This window comes from Aspergillus alliaceus (assembly GCF_009176365.1).
Source record: "Aspergillus alliaceus strain CBS 536.65 unplaced genomic scaffold BDW43scaffold_20, whole genome shotgun sequence".
NCBI lineage: Eukaryota > Fungi > Ascomycota > Eurotiomycetes > Eurotiales > Aspergillaceae > Aspergillus > Aspergillus alliaceus.
The window spans coordinates 24603-49357 of NW_022474703.1; the positions used below are offsets into that span (position 1 = coordinate 24603).

Consider the following 24755-nt stretch of genomic DNA (forward strand, 5'->3'; position numbering starts at 1 on the left):
TCCTTTCTTTCAATTCCTCTTCGGGTACTGCAGGTGACGCAGTGCATGCTGGTATCACTTCCGACAAGAAACCCCTCACACCCTATCTCTGCCTTTCCTCTTTCTCTCTAGAACTTCGGCTCTCTCTGTAACTAGACTAACCGAGAAAAAAAAAAAAAAAGCAAGGTAGGAAGGAAGGGGAAAGAGAGAAAACAAAATGGTGGTAGTTCTAGAGAGGATCAACATGGCCATTGCCTCCAGCATTGGTCTGGTGGCTGAGGCCATCCACCGTCACAAGACACCAGAAAGACCTATTGAGAGTGAAAGTACGCTACTAGACCACCCTCATTATAACGGGCACTACGCTGATACATAACTAAACTTCATTGAAAAAAAGACGACATTGCGCGCTACCCTGTGGAAGACGAACAGTGGGCGCTCGATGAGCTCCAGGACGAGCTGTGTCAGGAGGAGCCCTCTGACAGCGAGGACCAACCGAAAAAAAAAATCCGCAATCCCGCCAAGCTGGCGGATGATTTCCTCAAGCGATATCCGCCTCCTCCCTCGGGCAGCGCGCCCGCGGGTCGACTCCCGTTGCCCGTCATCATCCCCCAGCGTCGGCCCGGAGTGCGTGTCCGGGGCTTCGTGAGAGCCTATGCACCAGACCTCCAGGCCTGTGGCATCGACCAGGATACCTTCATGGACTTCCTGGTGACCATGACACGCGCCGGCCGGGCACCGCAGTGGATGGGTGCCGCCAATCTGACGGCCGCCGCGGCCTTTGCCTTGCCGGGACACGCCATTGGGTGCGGAGTGGGATTCGCCATCCAGGTGGTCAACGCCATCGCCATGGAGATGAGAGGCCGTGTACAGTGCGTGATGAAGGCGAGCACCCGAGTCAGAGAAAAGAATGGCAAGCTGACCATGAAATAGGGCTAATGGCTTCCTGCAGAAGCTCAACCAGGGCTTCTTCCAGCCGCGTGGGCTTTACTGCCTGGTGCTCTCCTTCGACAACACCCACGAGGAGGCCATGACTGACGAGTCGTTGGCCACGGCAATTGCTACAACCACAGACCCGAAGACGGGCGTGCGCAAGTACACAGACAAGCTGCGGTCCCACAGCGGCACCACCGGACCCTCTGAGTTCCCAGAATCCGCTCCGCTGGTCTTTCCCGTCCTGGACTGGCTGGAAACCAACGCCAACGCCGAGCAGGCGGAGAAGCTAGGGAGGTATAAGAAGTTCCGCAAGTTTGTTGCGGATTACTACGACCGACGGGCGCAGGCGGAATACGTAAGTTCCCCTTCCCTCCATTGAGATCTGTAAAGGGAAATGAGGGAGGACGAATGGACTACTGACGATATATTATTCTATGTGCAGGCGGCGAGGAACCCAACGAGCCCACTAGCAGCGCCTCCGAGGCGTGGGTTTACGTCCAAGCTCGCTGACCCCAACGATGACACTAACAAGTCCCCGATATCACTGGCGACGGGGGGTTTGGTTCCCTACAACACCACCTGGCGAGAGACCCGGAACAGCGAGGGACGTCGACCGCCGCGTAAGATTGCTGATGTGAGTTTCGTTGTTTTCTCTTTCCCCGCGTCATGATCCATTGGGACTAAATGGGATGTTCTACGGTATAGAAAGTGTTGTATATGATCATCGTCAATATGCCCTCAGACGACGATATGAGCCGTGCGGAGAGTATCATGGCCACAGAGGCCACCACCGAACCATCTGTCCAGTCCGACGATGCTGAGGCTGCAAAGGGATGAGTGGCCTGCCATGGAAGGGGGTTGTGGGGGAGTACCAGATTATTCAGTAGACCATTTAGGAACGTTCCAGTGTACCTAGATATGTCAGAAATTAATTTGGCCAACAGGGAAGCCCAGTTACTCCGGCGATATAGCCTAAGCGAGTATACAAGCCGACTGCCACTTTAGGCATCGCGTACAGGAACGTGTAGCCTATCTCGTATGGACCGTTACCCCAACGGGGTCTGACTGTATGCAATGGAAGGAATCTGCAGTCAGATCTGGATTCCTGGTTTACTTGTGAACAAGATATGACCTGCTGACCAAGTCTCTATTCTCAATCAATCTCTTACTGCATCTAAGGGGGTGTATGTGAATAGTTTCCCTTTTAGATTCTCCCTCCTTACTGCAACGATCACGTATCCACGTAGTATTTTCCATTGCTCCTGACTTTAACAGCCTTGCCCAACATTATTGAGCCTTCAATTTCGCGTCATTGTAAGCTGACTTTCCTTCCTGGGGCTAGTTAGTCGGTTGGCACACGCTGGAGTTTTGATCCTCTCCAAGCAGCGCGAGTAAGGGACATCAGTTCTCTAGATACCATTGTGGGCCAATTAACCCACTCCTCAGGGCCATCAGAAGTGGTTCATCATGTTTCTCTTGATCCTATATGCCTTTCTCACCGCCGTAGTGGCCCGTAAGCTGTCGGCCGCCATCTCAGTCTACCGCTACCGCAAGGTGCATGGACTTCTTCTTGCTCGTCCCCTAAACCAGAAGGGAGACGTCATCGGGTTCTCGCTGTTTCGGGGCATGCAGAAAAGTGCACGGGAGGGGTTATCATTGCAGCGCCACTATGAGAACACCCAGCAGCATGGACCGACGATTTCCGCCGTCCTCCTGGGCAAGTCATTTATCTCGACATCCGACCCCGAGAATATCAAAGCAGTCTTAGCAACCCAGTTCCAGGACTTCAACCTGGGAGAGCGCAACGATGCCTTTGCGCCTTTCCTCGGCCGGGGTATCTTCACCGAGGATGGACCGGAATGGGAGAGATCACGAGTGGGTTTTCGGGTTCCTCTCCAAGCACACCGCAGGGCCATGAACGCTCACTGACGAGACAAACAGGCGCTCATCCGACCCAGCCTTAGCAAGGCCCAGGTCGCGGAACTGCCGATCATCGAGCAACACGTCCAGAACCTCCTGAGTCGCATCCCCGGCGACGGCTCGACTGTGGACCTGCAGCAGCTCTTCTTCAACTTCACCCTCGACAGCGCGACTCATTCTCTACTAGGTCAGCCCGTCGGATTCCAGCTCAGTCCGGCGGGCTCCGAGGCCGAACGGTTCTCGCGCGCGTTTGACGATGCCCAGGCCTTTCTTCAAGTGCGGGCTAAGCTCGGTCCCTTCCGTGGCTTAGTGAGGAACAAGGCCTTCGAGGTAAACTGCCAGCTAGTGCATTCAGCTGTCGACCGCTACGTGTCTGAGGCACTTGGCCGATCGGCACGGCCAAGGAGCGAAGACGGCAAGCCGGGCAGCATGCGGTATGATCTCTTGAGCGAGCTGGCCAGCACAATGACAGATGGAACGCAGATCCGCAACGAGCTGCTGAATGTGCTGCTGGCGGCGAGGGACACAACGGCAAGTCTCCTGAGTAGCGTCTTCTTTATGCTGGCTCGTCACCCGCGCGTCTGGTCGAGACTACAACAGGAGGTTGTCCAGCTCGAAGGGCAACGCCCGACGTATGATAAACTCCGGGAGATGAGGTATGTACGTGCGGTGCTGAATGAAGGTACGTAAATGCCCGCATAAACTTCTAGTTATGCTCTTGTGGCTAAAGAGGAGCATGTATGTATTTAGCACTGCGCCTTTTCCCTCCTGTGCCCACTAACATCCGGTGCGCAACGCGCCATACCTCACTCCCTCGGGGAGGCGGCGTTGACGGATCGCAGCCCGTGTTTGTCGCAAATGGAACGATCGTACACTACTCCATCTGGACGATGCATCGATCGACGGCCATCTACGGTTCCGACGCCGAGGAGTATCGCCCAGAGCGCTGGCTGCAGGAGAGCGATGAGGCCCCGTTGAGGCCAGGTTGGGGTTTCCTTCCTTTCAGTGGGGGACCACGAATCTGCTTAGGACAGCAGAAGGCGCTTACTGAAGCCGCCTACGTGGTGATTCGGATGCTGCAAACGTTTGCCACTGTCCAAAGCCGGGATCAGCGGCCGTGGCGGGAGCATATGGGTTTGGTCTTGAGCAGCTTCCATGGGGTGCAGGTGGCCTTGCGGTATGTAGAGGGATGAATCCGTACTGGGGCTTAGCATATTTGCATGTTGTCGTTCGTTCGTGTTAATCTACCTTGGCTGCGCGTAGATGTTAATTGAATGATTGATTAATTTATTGATTATTGTATTATCCTCGAATACAGCTCCCATTAGAGCTCTTCCCGAGATACTGGCAGTAGAATATATATATTCATAGAAAAGAACAACTCTCAAGAGGTAGTTGCAAAAGATATATAAATAAGAGAGAGTCTCAGTAATAGTTCAATAAGGACGCTGTATAGCTATACAACTAGCATTTGTGAGCTGGATCTAGACTAGAAGTGAGATATGGACTGAATAGGCTTTTTTGATTATGACAGGAATCAAACCATTAGCATTTGAATACCTGCCATGCACAGCCCAAATCAGCCACTGACTGACCTGCCCATAGATGAAGTATTACTCTCTGATTCTGGGAAGCATGAAACTTTGGACCTCATATTTCGCTAACTGGATCAATCTCTTAAATACAAGACAACTGTCCTTCCCTACGAGAAGATGTAGAATGGCCAAGAGTATTTAAATTCTCAGGGGAAGGAACAAGGTGACTGTTGCATTACTCCTCAGTCTGCCAGTCATACACCATACGGACCTGCACCTGTTGATCTCCCTTGGTAATGAGAGCCCGACGAGTGTGATACCGGTGCCCGTCGATCTCTTCAAAAGCCCAGACCTGATGGCTAGTCCATCCAGCCATGGTTCCATGGGCGAGAACTTCAATTAACTCCGCTTCGCCATCCGCGTTCCCGATCAAGAATCCCTCTCCCAGATCGCTCGCCTTTGCCCACCGACTGCGCATACTCAAGCTGCCAAACAGCGGGTGGTTCTGCTGGTCCTCGACTTCCCATTCCAGATACCGGACATCCGACACCGTTCGCCCGAGCGTGGACTGCGTAGATGCGATCTTGGTGACTCCAGTTGTGGGGTCCACGGTTTGAGTGATGGAGATAGTGACAGGGGCGTTAGCGATGACGTTTCGCACTAACCAGGAAACATCCTGCAATTCCAGCGCCGGTGAGGGATCATCGGAGAGGGAAGTGCTCTTAACACTGGGTTACTAGGACTGTAGTCAAAGGCACATTGACAGGGCAGGAGCATACTAAAGTCCAGGTACCGCTTAGATTGCGAAGTGTGACTTCTGTGGGGGCTGCCATTGTGTCAGAGCACAATCTGTGTTCGATAATTTCTCTAGATGGCGTCTGTTATGGATTGGGGGGAGTAGGAGGTAAGAAGGTACGTAATAGACACTCATTTGCATTGCCCCCCAAAGCAACTGTAGTGGTCATTTCTATTCCTGGAAACCTGATCACATTGTGATAATGGCAATCTGAGCGAGACTCGTTCGTGATGCAGAACCGAAAACTAGAACTTGGAGTGACACTACATCTGACCGGGATATTGCCTAATCGGGCAATCAGTAGTGTCAGCCCCGAGGCCGCGGATTAATCGAGGCACCTGCTGGTCTCAGTAAGCTCCACTCAATACGTACATGCAGGTACAAGCATCTTACAGCATAGGCCCAACGTGGCTCATCTGGTCTTGCATCCTGACAGCATCTAAAAACTATGGATAATGCTGAGGGGTGGATGTCATAAGGAGCCCTTGAATACTTCAGTCCTTGCATCTGCTCTCTTGACCTGCATCAACAACGTGGGGCGTGAGTAATTTCCACCCTGCATCAGTTTGACTCCACGTGTCTCCATGCTTTGAGACGCCTTTCCTTTCTGATACCCTGTCAATTGGTCCTGCTTGCTCTGCTACACAGTCTCCTCAGGACTCTCGCTTTCCTCAACACACTATATCATTGTTACATGTCCTTCAGCTACAACAGCAACGGACTATCTTCATACTCCATCATGGCTCCCCAAAATGAGCCGATTGCCATAGTTGGGAGCGGCTGTCGATTTCCCGGTGAGGCCTCCTCCCCTTCTAAACTTTGGGATTTGCTTCGGGAACCGCGCGACGTCCTGAGCAAGATTGATCGATTTAGTGCCGATGGCTTCTATAACAAGGACGGCCATCATCATGGCTCCAGTAATGTCCTCCATTCATACCAGCTCAGCGAAGATACACGCTCCTTTGATGCGCAGTTCTTCAATATCCCGGCATCCGAGGCCGAGTCCATGGACCCGCAACAACGCTTCATCATGGAGGTAGTTTACGAGGCCCTGGAATCGGCCGCGATGAAGATCGAAGAACTTTCCGGGTCCCCGACAGCTGTCTACGTGGGCGTGATGTGCAACGATTACGCGCACATCACCTATGCCGATTTGGAGTCCGTCCCCAAGTACGCTGCCACGGGGACAGCGTTGAGTATCCTGGCGAATCGCATTTCCTACTTCTTCAACTGGACTGGGCCCTCTATGACGATCGATACGGCCTGCTCATCCAGCCTGGTAGCGCTGCACCATGCCGTCCAGACTCTCCGGGGCGGGACGTCCAAGGTTGCCGTAGCGGCAGGGACAAACTTGATCTTTACCCCAAGTGAGTGCAGGAATTCCCCACTCGGTCGGAAGCACTCATGCAATAAATACTGACGAATGGAACAGCAAACTATATCGCAGAAAGCAACGTCAACATGCTGTCGCCGACAGGGCGGTCCCGCATGTGGGACGCCAACGCGGATGGCTACGCTCGCGGTGAGGGCGTTGCAGCCGTCGTTCTGAAGACGCTGAGCCAGGCTGTAGCAGACGGCGATCGCATCGAGTGTGTGATCCGAGAGACTGGCCTGAATCAGGATGGACGAACCCCTGGCATTACCATGCCGAGCAGCGTGGCGCAAGCGGAGCTCATTCGATCGACGTATGCGCGAGCCGGCCTGGATGTGACTAGGGAGTCGGACCGCCCGCAGTTCTTTGAAGCCCACGGTATGTGTAATTTTACTTCTCCCCTGCGTCATATGCCAGAGGCTTCGTCTACTAACGTCAGTCATGTAGGAACTGGGACCAAGGCTGGTGATCCTGAGGAAGCCAAAGCTATATATAAGGCCTTCTTTGGGCAGGAGGATACTATGGACGCCCGGGACACTCTCTACGTCGGATCAATTAAGACAATCATCGGACACACAGAAGGCACTGCTGGTCTGGCAGGCCTCCTCAAGGCGTCGCTCGCAGTGCAGAACAAAACGTTGCCGCCGAACATGCACTTCCACACACTGAACCCTGAAATTGAGCCGTATTACGGAAAGCTCCAGATTCTGACCAGCGTGAAGCCCTGGCCCGCCCTCGCGAGCGGAGTGCCTCGACGTGTGAGTGTAAATAGCTTCGGTAAGCCACTAAACCCTAATATCGTGATGATATCCTACTTACTACTTCCCCTTGCGCTGTGATTTAGGGTTCGGCGGTGCTAATGCACACGCAATTGTGGAAAGCTATGAACCATCGAATGGCGCTATCAAAGTCCAATCCAGCAAGGAGACTGCGATCCCCTTCACATTTTCAGGATACTCTGAGAAGTCTCTGATGTCGCAACTGACGAGCTTCCTGGAGTACCTTGGCAGCCACCCAGAACCGCGGCTAAGGGACAGCGCGTGGACCCTATCCCGGCGATCAGCCTTCTCAACCAGGACGACTGTTTCCGGAACTAGCATCGAGAGGCTACAGGAAAAGCTACAGTCGAAGATCGACAGCAAAATCAAGGATGGCAAAGCACTCGGTATTCGATCATCGAGCAAGAACGAGAAGATCCTGGGTGTCTTTACCGGACAGGGCGCCCAATGGCCAAGGATGGGATTGAGGCTCCTCCAGTCATCAGCCACCGCGAGACGAATCTTTGACGATTTGGAGAGGTCGCTCGCTGAGCTTCCCACGGAAGATCGACCATCATGGTCCCTAGTGCAGGAGCTTGAACGGGAAGCCGAGGACTCCCGCGTGATGGAGGCCGAGTTCTCCCAGGTACTGTGTACGGCTGTACAAGTGATGCTAGTTGACCTCTTGCACTCCGTTGGGGTCTCGTTTGATATTGTTGTGGGCCATTCGAGTGGCGAGATCGGGGCTGCATATTCTGCTGGTTATCTCAGTGCACGAGATGCTATCCGGATAGCCTACTATCGAGGAAAATTCGGCAAACTTGCTTGCGGCCGCGATGGAGTCGCAGGAGGAATGCTGGCCGCTGGAACTGACATGGCAGATGCCAATGATCTGTGTGAGCTGGACGACTTCGTGGGGCGCCTCCAGCTTGCTGCGAGCAATTCCTCCTCCAGTGTCACCCTTTCAGGCGATGCGGAGGCCGTCGCCTGGGCACAATTTGTCCTAGAAGACGAGAAGAAATTCGCGCGTTTACTCAAGGTCGATACAGCATATCATTCCTACCACATGCAACCATGCGCTGAGCCCTACATCGAGGCCATGAAGAGGGCTGGTATCCAGGCCCTCAAGCCCCAGTCGGACTGCCGCTGGTTTTCCTCGGTCCTCGAGGGTCAAGAGGTCAGCGCAGCGATGTCTGCTAGCCTGGCGAATAGTTACTGGCGGGATAACCTGCTGCAGCCTGTCATGTTTTCGCAAGCCTTAGAGCAGGCTGTCTCCAACACGAGCGACATCGGCCTGGTGCTTGAGGTTGGGCCACATGCAGCGCTCAGGGGTCCGGCGACGCTGACGATTAATGACAAGCTGGGGCGCGATGTTCCCTATTTTGGCCTGTTAAGTCGCAATGCAGACGATGTAGAATCGTTCTCAGATGGGATCGGTGCAGTCTGGGCCAGTCTGGCCCGATGCGTGATTGACTTTACCCGGGTTGATGCCCTTCTCGCTGACGGTCCAGAAGACCAGCCGCGCCTATGTGATAACGTTCCCGGTTACTCGTGGGACCATCAAAGGACATACTGGATGGAGTCTCGATCGTCCGCAGCCCTGCGGCTGCGACCCGCTGCCCACCATGAGCTGCTCGGCGTGCGAGTTGACAGTCTGAACCGCGAGTATCGATGGAGGAACTTTATCAAACCATCCCAGCTTTCCTGGACTCGAGGACATCAAGTCCAATCGCAGCTGATCTTCCCAGGTGCCGGTTTCTCCGTCATGGCCCTCGAAGCGGCCAAGGCCCTGGCTCCGACCGAGAAGATCGCATTGGTCGAGCTGACTGACATGCAGGTCCTGCGAGCGATGGCTTTCCAGGACGAGAACACCGCCGTGGAGGTAATCTGTTCTCTGAGCAATGTCATCGAAGACCCTGACCAGGCCAATCTCACGGCAAACTTTACGTGTGATATGTGCTTGTCCAAGGAATCAGGGTTCGTGATGGCTGCCTGTGGCGCTGTTCGTCTCCAGCTTGGAGCAGCCTCTTCTCAGCTCCTCCCCGAACGAACCGCCTGCCCAGTGCGTATGAACGATGTCAACATTGAGCATTTCTACAGCACTCTATGGGGCCTAGGCTACAACTACACCGACATGTTCCGTTCGATCACCTCGTTACAACGTACAACGGACGCAGCTTCGGGCATCATTCACACCACGACAGAGCCAGACTATACGACCTCCCTGACTCTCCATCCGGCGACTCTCGACGTCGCCTTCCAGGGTATCTTCGGTATGCAAGATCAATTGCCCCTTCATGGTTGTTAACGGTCCACTGCTAACCTAACACAAATTAAATAGGTGCAATGGGGGCTCCTGGCGACGGCCGTCTTTGGACGGTGCTCGTGCCGACACGCATCAAGAGGATCACAATTAACCCTGCCGTGTGTGGAGGCACCTCCGGTCTTGGTGTTGACCTTCCATTCGATGCGAGCGTTTCTGTCTCTCCGATCGACGGCGTTGCTGGGGACGTTGATATCTTCGATTCCACCGGTGTCAACAAGGCAGTGCAAGTGGAGGGCCTCCAGGTGGCCCCATTAGTACCCGTAACGCAGAGTGACGATCGCGAGGTGTTCTCTGACACGATCTGGAACTTCCAGGAGCCTGATGCCGCGCGTGATGTACCGAAATGGACGTTGACCGATGAGGAGTGGGAACATGCCCGGTATGTCGAACGGGCTTGTTTCTACTACCTGAAGCAGCTCCACGACACCATCACAGCGGAAGAGCGCGACCGCTGCGAATGGCATCCCCGGAAGATGCTAGACTGGGCCACGGAGGTGGTAGGCGTAGTTTCCCGTGGAGAGCATCCCATCATCCGGCAAGAGTGGATGAACGATACATGGGAGATGTTGAAGGGGCCATTAGATGAGTACGCCTAGCCCCTCTTCCCGCTTCTCTTCCTCCTTCCATAGTGGCGCAGAGGATGTGAATTTACTAATGATATCAAAAAGGCTCACGACCAAGTATGAGGACTTTGAAAGCCTCACCCACGTTGGAAAGAACCTCATCCCCTTTGTCAAGGGCGAATTTTCCCTGCTTGAGCTAGTGAGAAACGGGGGCCTCCTGGAGCATATCTACCGGAACACATACGCGTTTTGCGAATATAACAATTATCTAGCCAACCTGGTAAAGCAGCTTTCTCACCGATTTCCCCGCATGGATATCTTTGAGATTGGTCTGTCTCCCACTACGTCCCGTATTGTACGATCATATACTAATGGCTAAATTAGGTGCTGGCACTGGTAGTACCACGGAGGCAGTGTTGCGCGGCATTGGCGACCACTACTCCTCCTATACGTATACTGATCTGTCCGCCGGGTTCTTCCCCAACGCGCAGGAGACGTTCAAGGAGCACGACGCCAAGATGATATACAAGATTTATGATGCGGAAAAGGAACCCGGCAAGCAGGGATATACCGAACGTACCTACGACCTGGTGATCGCATCCAACGTGCTGCACGCCACGCATTCCTTGGAGACAACGTTGACTAATGCACGGAAGCTCCTCAAACCGGGCGGCTATCTAGTGATGCTGGAAGTCACCGATGTTAACCCCCTCCGGCCGACCTTCTTTTTTGGGTGCCTGCCAGGATGGTGGGTAGGCGAGAATGATGGTCGACCCCATCATCCCCTGGTCACGAAGGAGCGTTGGGGCGAGCTGTTTGACCGGACGGGCTTCTCCGGCCTCGACACATCAACGCCTTCCCATGATGTCTTCATGGCTCCGTTCTCGGTCATGTTGACCCAGGCTGTCGACCGGCAGATGGCTCTGATCCGTCAGCCGCTGCAGGAGGACAACAGGACCACAATTGATCATTTGTTAATCCTCGGTGGCACCGGATTCACCTCTTTCATGCTGATCGAGGATGTAAAGCACCAGCTTAAGCGATACGCCAAGCATGTCATTGTTGTGGAGACTCTAGAGGCGCTGGAGGCATCGCACTTCCATTCCCGGCAGATGCTGCTGAGCTTGGTGGAGCTGGATGCTCCCGTCTTTTCACCGTTCACCCCGGAAAGATTTGCCGCCCTCCAGATGTTGACGGAAAAGTGCCGAAACGTTCTGTGGGTGGTCCGGGGCGCTTCCGGTGAGCAGCCCTACGCGAACATGATGAACGGCGTGGCACGCTGTCTGGTTGGGGAGCAGCCCGACATGCGGTTCCAGTTCGTCGACTTCGACATGGCCGACAAGGTGGACGCAGGTTTCATTGTCCGAAGTCTGCTGCAACTGCAGATATCGGACGCTTGGCATACGTTCATCGAGCCATATCGGCCTGTTTGGACCTTAGAGCGAGAAGTCCGCTACATCCAGGGACAGGCGCATATCCCCAGGTACTGTCCCAGTCTGCGCCGTAACCTACAATATAATTCATGGCGACGGACCATTCGAGAAACAGTTGATCCCAGTTCAAAATACGTTATCCTCACGCATGCGAATGGCTACTATGATCTAGAGGAGGATAACTCACCCAGGCCGGATCCTACGGCCGAGGATGATCGGATGGCAATCAACGTATCTCGATCATCCACTGTGGCCGTTGAAATTGACGGAATTGGGCACCTTTACATTCTGACTGGGGAGTGTGAACTATCGGGTCAGCGAGTCCTTGCTTTCTCTTCTCACAACGCCTCCAGAGTCCAGGTCAAGAAGGATTGGGTCGTCAGCATCGGAATCCTGTCTTCCGACGAGCCCGCACTTATCCAGATGGTGACAAATGTGTGTCTGGGCACAATGCTGCTTAATCAAACACCGCGGAATGGCTCCTTGCTGGTCTATGAGCCTACCGTGGCGTTGGCTCGGATTTTGACTGCCCTCACATCGGCGGAAGAGCCTGGCCGTGTCCTGTTTACCACAACAAACCGGGCGAAGCTTGACTCCGGAGTGGCCTTCTCGTTCATTCACCCTTCCAGTCCGGATTCTTCTATCGCTCGCTGGGTGCCAGCGGGCGTTGCAGGGTTCGTGGATGCATCCGGAGGACGGAAGGAACAGAACATGGCTGCTCGTTTCGCGCGGCATCTCTCCTCTCAGTGCAGAGTCATTTCAATGGAAGGGTTCTACAGTAATTCCTCCCACCAGTGGGGTAATGCTGGCGGGAATAGTCTGTCAGCCCTTCTCCAGCATAGTACAGGCTTGTTCACTCAAGGCTACAAGCAATGTAAACAAAACCAGGTTCAGGAGCTTTCTCTTGATGATGTGATAGGTGCTTCCACAGAGCACAAGGAGATCAGGATCCTGAACTGGAAGAGCCAGAGTAAGGCCCTAGTGAAGCTTTCGCCCGTGCAAGACGAGATCACCTTTAAGGGTGATCGCACCTACCTTTTGGTTGGCCTCACCGGTGAACTGGGAAGATCGCTGTGCCACTGGATGGTACAGCGTGGCGCTCGATATGTGGTCCTTACGAGTCGTAAACCAGACGTCGAACCAGCGTGGCTTGAGCTGATGCAGTCCTACGGTGCCCACATCGAAGTCATGGCGATGGATGCGACGGACCGGAAATCCACATACAACACCGTGCGAAAAGTTCAGCAGACCCTACCTCCTGTGGCTGGCGTGGGTAACGGTGCCATGGTTCTCAATGATGGTCTGTTCAACGTGATATCGCACCAGGACTTCAACCAGACACTCCGCCCCAAGGTCGACGGCACCACCTACCTTAACGAGCTCTTCCAGTCCCCAGATCTAGATTTCTTTATTGTTTTCTCCTCCCTAGCCTACGTGACAGGTAACTTCGGCCAAACAAGCTACGCGGCAGCAAATGCATTCATGGCCAGTCTGGTGGAGGGCCGCAAAAGACGAGGACTGCCAGGCAGTGTGATGAATCTGGCTGGCATCTTCGGGCTGGGATACATCACTCGAACAGACCGCAGCATCCTAGAGCGTCTAGGAAAGCTAGGCTATGCCAACATCTCCGAGTACGACTTCCACCAGTTCTTCGCGGAAGCTGTGCTGTCTGGGGTCCCCGGCTCCGGACGATGTCACGAGATCTCTTCGGCCCTCCGCCCTATTGACCCTGACGGAGAAACGAACCCTCCGGCCTGGCTGGACATGCCCCGTCTATCCTATTACCGGCATACGAAGCATGCCTTCACTGAGTCGGGGGACACCAAGTCACTATCGGTGCGGTCCCAGTTGAAGGAACAGACCACTATGGAAGATGTACAAAGGGTTCTCACCAGTAGGCCTATTTCCATCCCCATGCTAGACTAGAAAGAGGCTAACATTTCCTGGTTAGATGGCTTGATATTGACTCTGTACAAGCAGCTCGGTCTGGATCCCGAGGACGATGCTATCTCACCTGACACTAGTCTTGTCGAACTTGGTATCGACTCGCTCGTAGCGGTGGATATGCGGGTGTGGTTCACGAAGGAGTTGGATCTCGACATGCCGGTGCTGAAACTGCTTGGTGGCGCCACAGTGGCAGCGATGGTTGAGGATACCATGGAACGCATGTCTCCGGATTTGATTCCCAACGTGGCGCAGAAGGATGTCACTGTCGCCGCCGACAGACCAAGTGCTCCTGGCGATGGCGTTCCGGTCGTAGGGAGAAGTACTGCGGTATCTGCAACAGAGCACAACTCAGAAGAGCAAGAGAACCACGCAATGGAAACCCAGGAGCTGGACGAGTCCACCACTTCCGGCGGCGAGTGCAGCTCGACAAAGGAGTCCTCGTCATCCGAGGCCACCCCCCCACCGAGTTCCGTTATGTCAGAGGACCTGGCTAAGGTTGAGGAGACTGCCTCCATTGACGGACCAAAGTACGTAAGAAAGGTCAAGATGGGATACGGCTCGCTCCAATTTTTCTTCCTCGTTAAGCACCTCGACGATCCCACAGTCCTAAACATGCAGTTTCGCCTTCCCCTCCAGGGGTCGATCAAAATCCCAGATCTGAAATATGCAGTGAAGATGCTTGGCCAGAGACACGAAGCCCTGAGAACAGCCTTCTTCGTGGATACTGAGAACGACGACGAGCCCACGCAAGGTGTCTTAGAGACATCACCCCTGCAACTGGAGACAATGCAGGTCGCAGACTCCAAAGAGGCCCGACGAGTGTGCGAAGACGTCCAGAAGTACGTGTTTAATATTGAGTCGGGAGAGACCATCCGCATTCTTCTGCTTTCTATCACTCCTTCTTCTCATTGGCTAGTTCTCTCCTTCCACCATATCAGCATCGATGGCTTCAGCTTTAACATCTTACTCGACGAGATTAATGCCTTATACCAAGGTCAACATTTGCCACCGGTCAAGACACAGTTCACCGATGTCATGTGCAAACAGCGTCAGGATCTACAGGCTGGGTTCAGACGCTCCGAATTAGCCTATTGGCAGCAGGTCCTGGGCAAGATCCCAGATCCCATCCCTCTATTCCCCGTCGCCAAGCTCAGTTCTCGACTCCCAGTGACGAGGTACCATTTCGAAGAGGCCCCAATGGCCTCAATCGATGCCGCCACCGCGGAGCAAATCAGAAAGCAATGCCGTGCTCTCAAGGCGACGCGGTTCCACTTTTTCATGACGGTCCTGCGTATCTTCCTCTTTGCTTTCCTAGACACAGACGAGCTCTGCATTGGCTTTGCGGACGCCAGTCGGGCGGATTCTGGCGTGTCACGTACTGTCGGCTACCTGGTTAACATGCTTTCCCTCAAGTTTCAAAGGAAGCCCAGCCAAACCTTTGCGCAGAAAGTAGAGGAGGCCCGCAAGCAGTCATACGCGGCTCTCGCCAACTCGACCGTTCCTTTCAACGCACTGCTGGAGAAGCTAGAGCCGCCACGATCTGCTGCCTATACTCCCGTTTTTCAGGTCTTTATGGATTACCTTCAGCACAAGTTCACTGCCCCCAAGGGCCTAGGGGTTGTAGAGGAGCAAGTATACGCTCATCTGACCCATAATTTCTTTGACCTCGCCGTCGATATCAACGATGTGTCTGCCAGTGAGATTCTGGTTCGATTCCGTATGCAGCAATATCTTTACTCCGCAAGCAGCGTCTCTCTCCTCCTGAAAAGCTATGTGCAGCTGGTTAAAATGTGTGCGTATATGGAGCCTAACAAGGCCATTGGGGAGCCAGTTCCCTATGACGCCCAGGATATCGAGCGGGCTATTAGCCTTGGACAAGGTGAGTTCTATCCTTCGCAGCATCCTAGTAACGATTGTGTATACTGATTGGGCCCCTCAGGCCCCGTTGTCTCCTCGCAGTGGCCCTCCACTCCCATCGAGCGGATACTGGATGTGGCCCAAGCTCGACCAGAGGCTCCTGCCCTAGTCGACGGCGAAGGCACCAGACTAAGCTACATGGAAATGATCGATCGTGCTCACTCGATTGCTGGTTGCCTCCTCACAGCAGGGGTAGCTGAAGGTAGTACCGTGGGCATATACCAGGAACCCACGGCAGACTCCATCTGCTCCCTTTTGGCGATCTGGATAATCGGTGCTGTGTATTTGCCCCTTGATAGACGCGTGCCATGCTCTCGACTCTCTAGTATCGTTCAGGATTGCCAGCCCTCTGCTATTCTTTGTCACGAGCGAACTCTTTCTGATACCCCCTACCTCGAAGCCACAAAGCAGACCGCTATCATCACGGTGCCCGTCAACGTAGCAGGAATTGAGGCGGCGCCAGTCCCATTGAACACTGGTAACGGAGACCAAACCAGCATTATCCTCTATACGAGCGGGTCAACCGGTGTTCCTAAAGGTCTCCCAATCCGACACGTCAGTCTTCTCAATCAGATCGAGGCCATGACAACCACTTTCGGTGTTGGGGCCGAAATGGTGCTGCAACAGAGTGCACCCAGTTTCGACGTCTCCATGCAGCAGATCCTGATGGCGCTGTGCAATGGGGGAGCGCTCTACGTGGTGCCGAACGAGACACGCCTGGATCCGGTCACAATCACCAGACTCATAGCGTCTGAGAAAATCACTTGGGTTCACGCTACTCCATCCGAGTTCACACAGTGGCTTCGTCACGGATCAGCACATCTCAGTGCCGCCAAGGATTGGAAGTTTGCCTTTTCTTCCGGGGAAGCTCTCTCCAGCGACCTGGTCAAGGGTTTTGAAGCGCTACGTCGGCCGGATGTCAAACTCATCAACGTGTACGGTCCTGCAGAGGCTGGCGTCATCACAGGGACAGAAATCGATCCCACCCACGTGTCAGCTGAACCGAGAAGCCCCATCTCCCTTGGATCTCCGCTAGCGAACATCGCAGTTTACGTGGTGGACCGAAACCTCCGACCAGTGCCGGTAGGGGTAAGTGGCGAAATTGTCGTTGCAGGCGCAGGCAACATATCAGGCTATCTTAACCGGTTCGAGTTGACGGCTAAGCTCTTCCTCCCCGATACTATAACCCCTAGGGGATACTACCCCGGTCAGCTCGCCACACTCTATCGGTCGGGTGATATTGGTCGTTACAGGCCCGATGGCCAGCTCTACTATGAAGGCCGCATCGCGGGCGACACGCAGGTCAAACTCAACGGCATCCGTATCGACCTGAAGGATGTGGAATCCGCCATATTGGAAACCTCGGGCGGCGAGATCTTGAACGCCATCGTCACTGACCGGAGAAGCCCTGACTTCCTAGTTGCACATGTCGAACTCAAGGCCGACTTCCCTGAGGCGGAGCGTAAGAACTTCCTGACCTATATTCAGCAATGTCTACCACTACCCAAGTATATGTGTCCTGCCATGTTCATCCCTCTGGACCATGTACCTCTCAACTCCCATGGCAAGCTGGATCGTCGAGCGATTGCCGCACGGCCCTTGCCCACAGTCGACGGGGATGATCAACAGGGTGATGCTGATCTCAGCGAGACCGAGCTGGCGTTGCGAGAGCTCTGGACTGGCTGCCTTCCAGAGGATGTCGTGAAGCTGACCAGCATTTCCGCCACCACCGACTTCTTCCACCTGGGTGGCAACTCGTACCTGCTCGTGCGCCTCCAACGACTCATCCGAGACCGATTCAACGTATCTGTCCCAGTTATGGCGCTTTACGACGCCAGCACATTGATGGCAATGGCTCTCAAGATCAGGAACAGTCAATCACTGGCGGTAATCGACTGGGACACTGAGACTTCGGTGGCACAGAGCCTTGGGGCCAGCCCATGCGCTGAACAGCCCACTGCGCCTCGCAAGACCACTGATCTCACCGTCGTCCTTACGGGGGCGACCGGCTATCTCGGTTCTCGCATCATGAAAGCGCTCATCGCAAGCGAACAGGTCTCTCAAATCCACTGTGTCGCAGTTCGTGGTCACTCTGCCGGCGTTCCTCGCGAGTTGGCGCACAGCTCCGACAAGTTGATTCTGCACGGTGGCCACCTTGAAGACCCTCTCCTCGGGATGTCCGAGGAGGAGTTTACGTTTGTTGCTCGTGAAACGGACTTGGTGATCCACAGCGGCGCCAACCGTTCATTCTGGGACCACTACGAGAGGCTGCGGGGACCGAATGTCCTGTCCACCAAAACCCTGGTTGATTTGGCGTTGCAAAACCAGGCCCCCCTGCACTTCATCTCCAGCGGTGGGGTACATCTCCTTTGTTCCGGTGAGGACTACGCAGCGGAATCTCTGGCATCGTACTTGCCGCCCACCGATGGATCCAACGGTTATATCGCGTCCAAGTGGGCGTCAGAAGTGTATTTGGAGAAGGCCGCCCAGAAAACAAGCCTCCCGGTGTATGTTCACCGGCTGACTCCGGCTCCTGATGTCACTCCGGATGCACCGATGGAGCTCTTGGAAGAGATGTCGGCTCTTGCAGTAAAACTACAGGCTCTCCCGTCACCCAGTGGCTGGACAGGTACGTTTGACTTAACGCCAGCGGAAGCACTCGCAACCGGTATTGCTGCCGCTGCAGTTGGCGCCCAGGCACCGATGTTAGAATCCCACCAGAGCGCTCGATTCATTCACCACCCCTCACAGGTCAAGATGACCATGGACCATGTGGCTAAGTACCTCGACATGCTTCCTTCCGCCGAGAGTTTTGAGCGACTGCCCCCTCTGCAGTGGGCGGGACGAGCCAAGCGTGAAGGACTCACCTGGCATTTCTCCAGCACGGACTTTATCACCATGGGAGGTGTGAGCGGATTGGAACTGCGGAGGTGATATCAGTCTGGCTAGGTTAGTGATCTTTTGCCACCCTGGCCCTTGTAGTCTTGGAGCCGTCGACCTGGTTGGAAAACTCTCAGAGAGAGTTCTTGTAGCGATGTGCGATGGACAGACAGTATTATTTAGGGATTTATGATATTGGAAAAGGTCGATCGTGACGATAACAGTTCCATCGATCAGGGAATGACGGCTTAGGTATATTGCATTTGAGAAGAGTATATGAGAAGAACTGTGAATGTAAACAATCACAAGAAAGAATCACGCTAGGCGGAGGAATTCGGCATTTCAACTCAAAGTGATCTATTACCAGTTCCTTGACGTAAAGCAAAATTTTTAATCCTGATAATTAACACTTTCATCAATCGTTCGGTTTATCTGGCCTTTTTAGTAATGTTAAATATATGTCCAAATTATCTAACTCCGGCTGTCGGGATACAGTCTCGGACGGCAGTATAAATAGCCATCGTTGGCTGATTCATACTCTAAATCTCCCGGTTTGTTCATCTCAAGGGCATTCAGTATTAGTATGCTACGTCTGTCTGACTGGACAAGATAAACAAAACTGAATTGTCAGTCCATTACCTAACTCCATACAGAACAACGTTTAAAGAGTCGCAAGATACATCTGCAGAAGCACTGCGAGTCACTTCACGGAGAGTCACTGTTTTCCAACGTCATACCCGAGAACCACAACCACATTGACAATTCTTAAGGGATTCTGGTGGGACCTTTCTTCTTCGGTCTAGACTGGATGACGTCCTCGGCATCCTCATACGGGAAGGGAAGTCCTTTTGGTTCGGGCTTCGAGGGCGAGTACCATCGGAAGAGAACCCATGCCGCAGCTGCTCCGGCGACAACGCTAAAGAAGGCTGGGTTTTGGGGCCTAGTCAGGGCCGAAGTGAATGAGTGTACCAAGATGAGTGTCACCACATGCCCCTTGCGCTTGTCACTTACCGGAAGGGAGTTCGCTGTCCAGTTGGGAGAGTTACTGCCATGATTTTGATCGACTTATCAAGCTCACATGGTTTGCAAAGTGGTTACAGAATATGTGTTCAAATCCAAGAAACAGTCTTTCGTCTCCTGGTAAGGGCGTTTATTTAAAGTGCTTCGGCGACGCGGCATGACGCAGAGCTCTTGCCACTGACTTATACGAGCCCAACACCCGACACTGGGTCTACCCTTACTTGACGGGGTTCTCGCTCGGTCGATTCGAATCTAAAAGATAATATTAGCGAATGGTTATCCGCAAAACCTAAAACGGTCCTGTTGGTGCTGTCAGTATATAGTAACTACTCTAGTAGGAGAGTTGTATATACATTTCACACTCCACTCTATTACGAGTCCTGGATGGTCCTCATGCAATGCTCCTACAGCTTGAGTCACTCCCCAATGTTCATCGCACCACAACATTGATAATTGCCTTACTACTATGTATCCACTATAGTTACTACTCGACTACGATCTACCGCGAGAAGTTGCCCCATTGCCAAGAAGAGAGCTTGGACCGTGCTCCTTAAATGACGTCAGTGGCGCATTCAAGGTGGTGGGAGCTTTTCTTTTTTCTTTTTTTTCTTTTGGCTTGATTTTGATCTTGATATTGGTTCTTCGTTTGTGCCGTATATAGAGTGGTCTGCTAAATACGGAGGACGGATGTTGGGATCATGCCCAGGCACCATTCAGGCCCCTACATTTTATCAAACCAAATGAGTCCAACTCAATGGACCAGGATGTCAAGCTTCTGATTGGGCGACAGCTGTAGGATGCGCGGGGGAACCAATCAACGAGCATGAGGGCTATTCCGAGCCTTCCGTTCGGATGAATAATCGGGCATCGAAACCCAGAATTCGTTCACGATAAGTTCATTCATTGAACGAACCTCTGCCAGTCGGTTCCTTGCAATGGTGTAACTGGGAACATTCATTGCCCACCCTGAGCAGATTCTTCAGTCACTCTCCACTCCCCATACTGTGCCCCGATGGCCGTCGCCCCGCCTTCGCCGGACTCCTCCGCCGAGGAGCTCCAACAACGAGCTCCACGCTATGCCGGCGAGGATACCACCCCGACCAGCAAGCGTGAAATTTGGGGATGGTATGCGTACGGGATCGCTGCAGAGGTATTCGCCGTCTGTGGTGTAGGTAAGGCGATCTATCTATTAATCTTATCGGCCCCGTCGCAGTAGTTCTAATTCGATCGGCGAAATAGGCTCTTTCCTACCTCTTACATTGGAGCAACTGGCTCGCGAACGAGGAACCTTTAAATCGAGTCACCTACCTTGCGTCGGTCCGAACTCACCATCTACATCTCCTGGAAATGGCACCTCCCCAGCCATGTTCCGTCGCGATGGGTCCGAGAACGACCAATGTGTAGTGGGACTATTGGGCATGAATATCAATACCGCGAGTTTCGCCATGTATACCTTCTCGCTGGCAGTACTCGTACAGGCATTGACCCTGATATCCTTCAGCGCTTTAGCGGACTATGGTATGGCTTACCTTCTCATGGACAGCTATGCCTCGAGCTGAACCGTTGACAATTGCCTTGCCCGTCACAGAGAACAATCGCAAGACCCTCCTTCTGGCATTCGGATTTATTGGTTCTGCCACGAGCATGTTGTTCATCTTCATTGCGCCGCCGGTCTATGTCCTTGGGGCACTATTAGTTGTCATTGGAGTTACCTGCTTAGGCTCCTCCTTTGTAGTACTCAATTCTTTTCTACCCGTCCTGGTCGCGAACGATCCGTCCATTGAAGAGGCCCCAAAGGCCTCCGAAGAATTGCACCCTATGAGTCCCGATGGCGAATACATCCATCCAAGAGACTCTTTTTCCGGAGGTGATGCAGAAGCACGGCCTCACCCTACCGCAGGGACCGGGTCAGGGACAACATCATCTGGTCCTGTTTCCCCGGAACTACAGCTGTCCACTCGCATCTCGTCCAAAGGTGTCGGACTCGGATATTGTGCGGCTGTGTTCGTGCAGATCCTAAGTATCTTACTTCTGTTCACGCTCTCGAAGACGTCGATTTCGAAGGTTTCCGCGACACTTCCGTTGCGATTCGTACTGCTGCTGGTCGGCATCTGGTGGTTTTCCTTCACTATGGTCACTCGGAAATGGCTGCGCACTCGACCAGGCCCCCCATTGAATACCTCCACTGCCGGCGGGCATGTCCCGCGGTGGCGTGTGTGGTTGCGACTGGTCGGGTTCGCCTGGAAATCGCTGTGGAAAACCGTTAAGGTGGCGGTGCAGTTGCGGGAGGTTCTGGTGTTCCTGGCCGCGTGGTTTCTCCTATCCGACGCTATAGCCACGGTCTCCGGCACGGCGATCCTCTTCGCGCGTACTGAGCTCAAGATGAGCACGACGCTGGTCGGCTTGTTATCTATCACCGCGACCTTGTCCGGCATGGCCGGCGCTTTCCTGTGGCCCATCGTCTCACGACACTTTAGGCTGAAGCCAAATCAAACGATCATGCTCTGCATCGCTCTATTCGAGATCATTCCTCTGTACGGCATGCTGTCCTATATTCCCTTCGTCAAGAAGTGGGGTGTGATTGGTTTGCAAAAGCCGTGGGAGATCTTCCCACTCGCTATTGTGCATGGCGTGGTATCAGGTGGGCTGTCATCCTACTGCAGGTCCTTCTTTGGGCTGCTGATCCCACCTGGCAGCGAGGCGGCATTCTACGCGCTGTATGCTGCAACGGACAAGGGTAGTTCAGTCATTGGACCGGCTATCGTCGGCATGCTCATCGATGCCACCGGCCAGGTGCGGTCGGGTTTTTTCTTCATTGCGCCCTTGATCCTGATGCCAATCCCACTCATCTGGATGGTGAATGCTGAGAAGGGGAGAAGAGAGGGAATGGCGATGGCTCAGCGCCTGGAGAAGGGCCACGATACGGAGATGAGCGAGCGGACGGAGGAAGCCGAAGGGCTACTCGCCAGGGGTATATAAAACCATATAAAGCCCGATACATGATATGATAATGGATCTACTAGATATGACTAGACCAAATAAATAATCTAGACAATGAACATAAAACTAACCCATAGTCACCAACGTCTACTATACCTTACAGAAGACCGCTTCATATATACAAGATGCCCTAATATACACCTCCCCACCATATATATCTAGTAAAAAACCCACGCGAACACCTACATCAACTCCATAACCCACCGCGCAACTCTCACTCTATCCCCGATTAACGCTCTCAACCGGCCCATCCAAAACCCTCTCCTCACCATCCTTCTCCAAATCCCCCTCAACCCCCGCAAACGTCGCCTCCCTCATAAACGGACTCCTCCTCCTAATCGCCGGCCCCTTAATCACCAACACAACCGGCACAACACTCAATGCGACCCCAATAAACCCCAAAAGACTTCCCGCCCACCCATACCCCAAATTCTCAAACAGCTGAAAGCTCGCCAGCGGCAAAAACGCCCCGAACGAGTTCCGCCCCAACGAAGCCGCACTCAATGCACTAGCCGCATACTTCTCATACGCATCCGTCAAATAATTCACAACAGCCATATAGATCGAATAAATCCCCAGTCCCGTCGCCGCAATGCCACACGTCGGCACAATCCAATGCACATGGGGAAAGCTACTCCAGCCGTACCAGAACAATCCTCCCGCAAATAGAAGACTCCCAGGGATAGACGTGTAGAGTCTTGCCTCGGGGACCGGACGGCCCGGGTTCTCTTTATTGTTGCGCGCAGAGCGGAGGTAGATGATATCCTGGAGGGGGTTGATGACCGTCCCGATGAGGGCACCGACGGAGATAGCGAGCTGGATCAACCCCGTCTGGAGGGTATTCATGCCGTAGTTTGTGGAGAAGGTTTGGACGACGCTGCTAAAGAAGAGGAAGAGGATGCCCCATGCGAAACTGATCCAAAGGGTGAAGAAGGCAACGACGGGTTCGGTAAGCAGCATGCGGGTTGGTCGCTCGAAGGAGACCTGGAGGAGTTTGAGGATGTTTGTATTTGATAGTTCTGCTTCGGCGTAGATGGGACGGCCTGTTTCGCGACGGAGATTCTTTGCACGCCGGGTCAGGATTACGTCCGCGCGGGTTTCGTACAGCAGGAACCAGAATACTGGGATTAGGCCGGCGTTGTAGATGATTTGGACGTAGAAGATCCAGCGCCAGGGGTCGTGTTTGTGAATTGCTTGGATCGCGGAGCCGACGAAGGGGCCCAGCGCGATTCCGATTACGCTTGTCAAGCCGAAGAGGGACATTGGTACGCTACGGGCTTTGTCGCCGTACCAAACGTCGCTGATGCTGCCGCCTACGATATTGATGGCGACGGAGGAGGCGCCGCCACCGAAGAAGCGAGTTACGACCAGAGTTGCGAAGTTTTGGGCGAAGGCGGATGGGAATAGAGAGACTACGAGGATGAAGTATGCTACAAAGTAGCCTGGCATACGGCCGGAGGATTCGGTCAAGGGGACGAAGATCAGGGGCCAGAAGGCAGCGCCCATGTTCCATGAGGTGGTGGCCCAGGCGAGGTTAGGGAATGGCTCGTTCTGCACGTGGAAGCGCTCGGCCATGTAGTTGTTGCCTGCTCCATATGAGCCTGCGGGGATACCCGTGAGGATTGATCTGGGGGGGGTTTTTTTTAGCGTTAGTAGATGTGGTAGTTCACATAGGGTTGTAAGTGATACTCAGGTGGTTGGCGTGAGTATAAGCCACACGTACATGATGCAGACTGTAATGGTCAACGTCCATTTGTAGGATGTGCTCCAATTGAACCTGGATCATTTTTCCTCAGCGATATTCTCCACTGTAATGAGGGACGTACGGGTTATCCGGGTCATCTTTCCCATTCCAAGTGTGCAACTCGATGTCCACGGAGTCGCGGATAGCATTGTGGCTCACGACGCCTACATGGCGGTCTCGATGGATGAACGATCTCACCCTACATAGAGTCCCAGTCAAGACTGATCATAAATCAAGCAACTTAGTGTGTAATTAGGCCCGACTAACCGTCCTAGAAAAGAATCGTCGAAATTGTTGTCATGCGTTGTACTCGCCCTCCGCAAAGGCGGCCTAACCGGACTGGACGACATTAGTGCGGAATATGGATGTCAAGGCCCGCAATTGATCAGCAGAGATGGAGTAGAATATGAAACTAGTCGATACGTCCGCAGCTATCTAAAGGATATGCCTTGTTGGCAACTGGAACCTTGGTAGCCTCGTGTCGTCATGGAGGCAACATATCCGGTTGGTTCAACTTCCCAGTCCTCTGCTTGTAGGGTTTCATCCCGTCACACGCCGCGATACGAGCTCTCATAATCTTCTGCTAATGCTATCGTAATCCTCCACATATACGTATTCTCTGGGACATA

At 53.6% G+C, this 24755-nt stretch overlaps 7 protein-coding genes across 7 annotated transcripts; 4 read left to right on the plus strand and 3 right to left on the minus strand.

The window, feature by feature from the left end:
* The first annotated feature begins 136 nt into the window (after positions 1–136).
* BDW43DRAFT_274975 (uncharacterized protein) lies at positions 137–1904 on the plus strand. Its single transcript, XM_032041800.1, has 5 exons — positions 137–305; positions 377–851; positions 913–1270; positions 1358–1549; positions 1621–1904. The coding sequence occupies exons 1-5, from the start codon at positions 197–199 to the stop codon at positions 1750–1752; spliced, it is 1266 nt and encodes a 421-aa protein (XP_031900578.1). The 5' UTR covers positions 137–196; the 3' UTR covers positions 1753–1904.
* A 478-nt stretch (positions 1905–2382) lies between these two features.
* Positions 2383–4028, plus strand: BDW43DRAFT_319472 (cytochrome P450; the record flags this gene model as incomplete). Its single annotated transcript, XM_032048924.1, has 3 exons — positions 2383–2790; positions 2857–3517; positions 3586–4028. 3 exons carry the CDS (start codon positions 2383–2385, stop codon positions 4026–4028), a joined length of 1512 nt encoding a protein of 503 aa, XP_031900579.1.
* A 577-nt stretch (positions 4029–4605) lies between these two features.
* On the minus strand, positions 4606–5203 carry BDW43DRAFT_310754 (uncharacterized protein; the record flags this gene model as incomplete). Its single annotated transcript, XM_032047024.1, has 2 exons — positions 4606–5091; positions 5150–5203. 2 exons carry the CDS (start codon positions 5201–5203, stop codon positions 4606–4608), a joined length of 540 nt encoding a protein of 179 aa, XP_031900580.1.
* Positions 5204–5905: 702 nt separating this feature from the next.
* BDW43DRAFT_310755 (uncharacterized protein) lies at positions 5906–18416 on the plus strand (the record flags this gene model as incomplete). Its single annotated transcript, XM_032047025.1, has 9 exons — positions 5906–6533; positions 6599–6916; positions 6986–7315; positions 7383–9569; positions 9638–10208; positions 10291–10514; positions 10570–13512; positions 13570–15444; positions 15505–18416. The coding sequence occupies 9 exons, from the start codon at positions 5906–5908 to the stop codon at positions 18414–18416; spliced, it is 11988 nt and encodes a 3995-aa protein (XP_031900581.1).
* Positions 18417–19127: 711 nt separating this feature from the next.
* On the minus strand, positions 19128–19414 carry BDW43DRAFT_310756 (uncharacterized protein; the record flags this gene model as incomplete). Its single annotated transcript, XM_032047026.1, has 2 exons — positions 19128–19302; positions 19374–19414. The coding sequence occupies 2 exons, from the start codon at positions 19412–19414 to the stop codon at positions 19128–19130; spliced, it is 216 nt and encodes a 71-aa protein (XP_031900582.1).
* Positions 19415–20394: 980 nt separating this feature from the next.
* BDW43DRAFT_310757 (MFS transporter) lies at positions 20395–22361 on the plus strand (the record flags this gene model as incomplete). The annotated part of the gene is made up of 3 exons (XM_032047027.1): positions 20395–20554; positions 20622–20900; positions 20971–22361. 3 exons carry the CDS (start codon positions 20395–20397, stop codon positions 22359–22361), a joined length of 1830 nt encoding a protein of 609 aa, XP_031900583.1.
* Positions 22362–22601: 240 nt separating this feature from the next.
* BDW43DRAFT_319474 (MFS general substrate transporter) lies at positions 22602–24476 on the minus strand (the record flags this gene model as incomplete). Its single annotated transcript, XM_032048925.1, has 4 exons — positions 22602–24009; positions 24106–24159; positions 24209–24325; positions 24394–24476. The coding sequence occupies 4 exons, from the start codon at positions 24474–24476 to the stop codon at positions 22602–22604; spliced, it is 1662 nt and encodes a 553-aa protein (XP_031900584.1).
* Between the last annotated feature and the right edge of the window lie 279 nt (positions 24477–24755).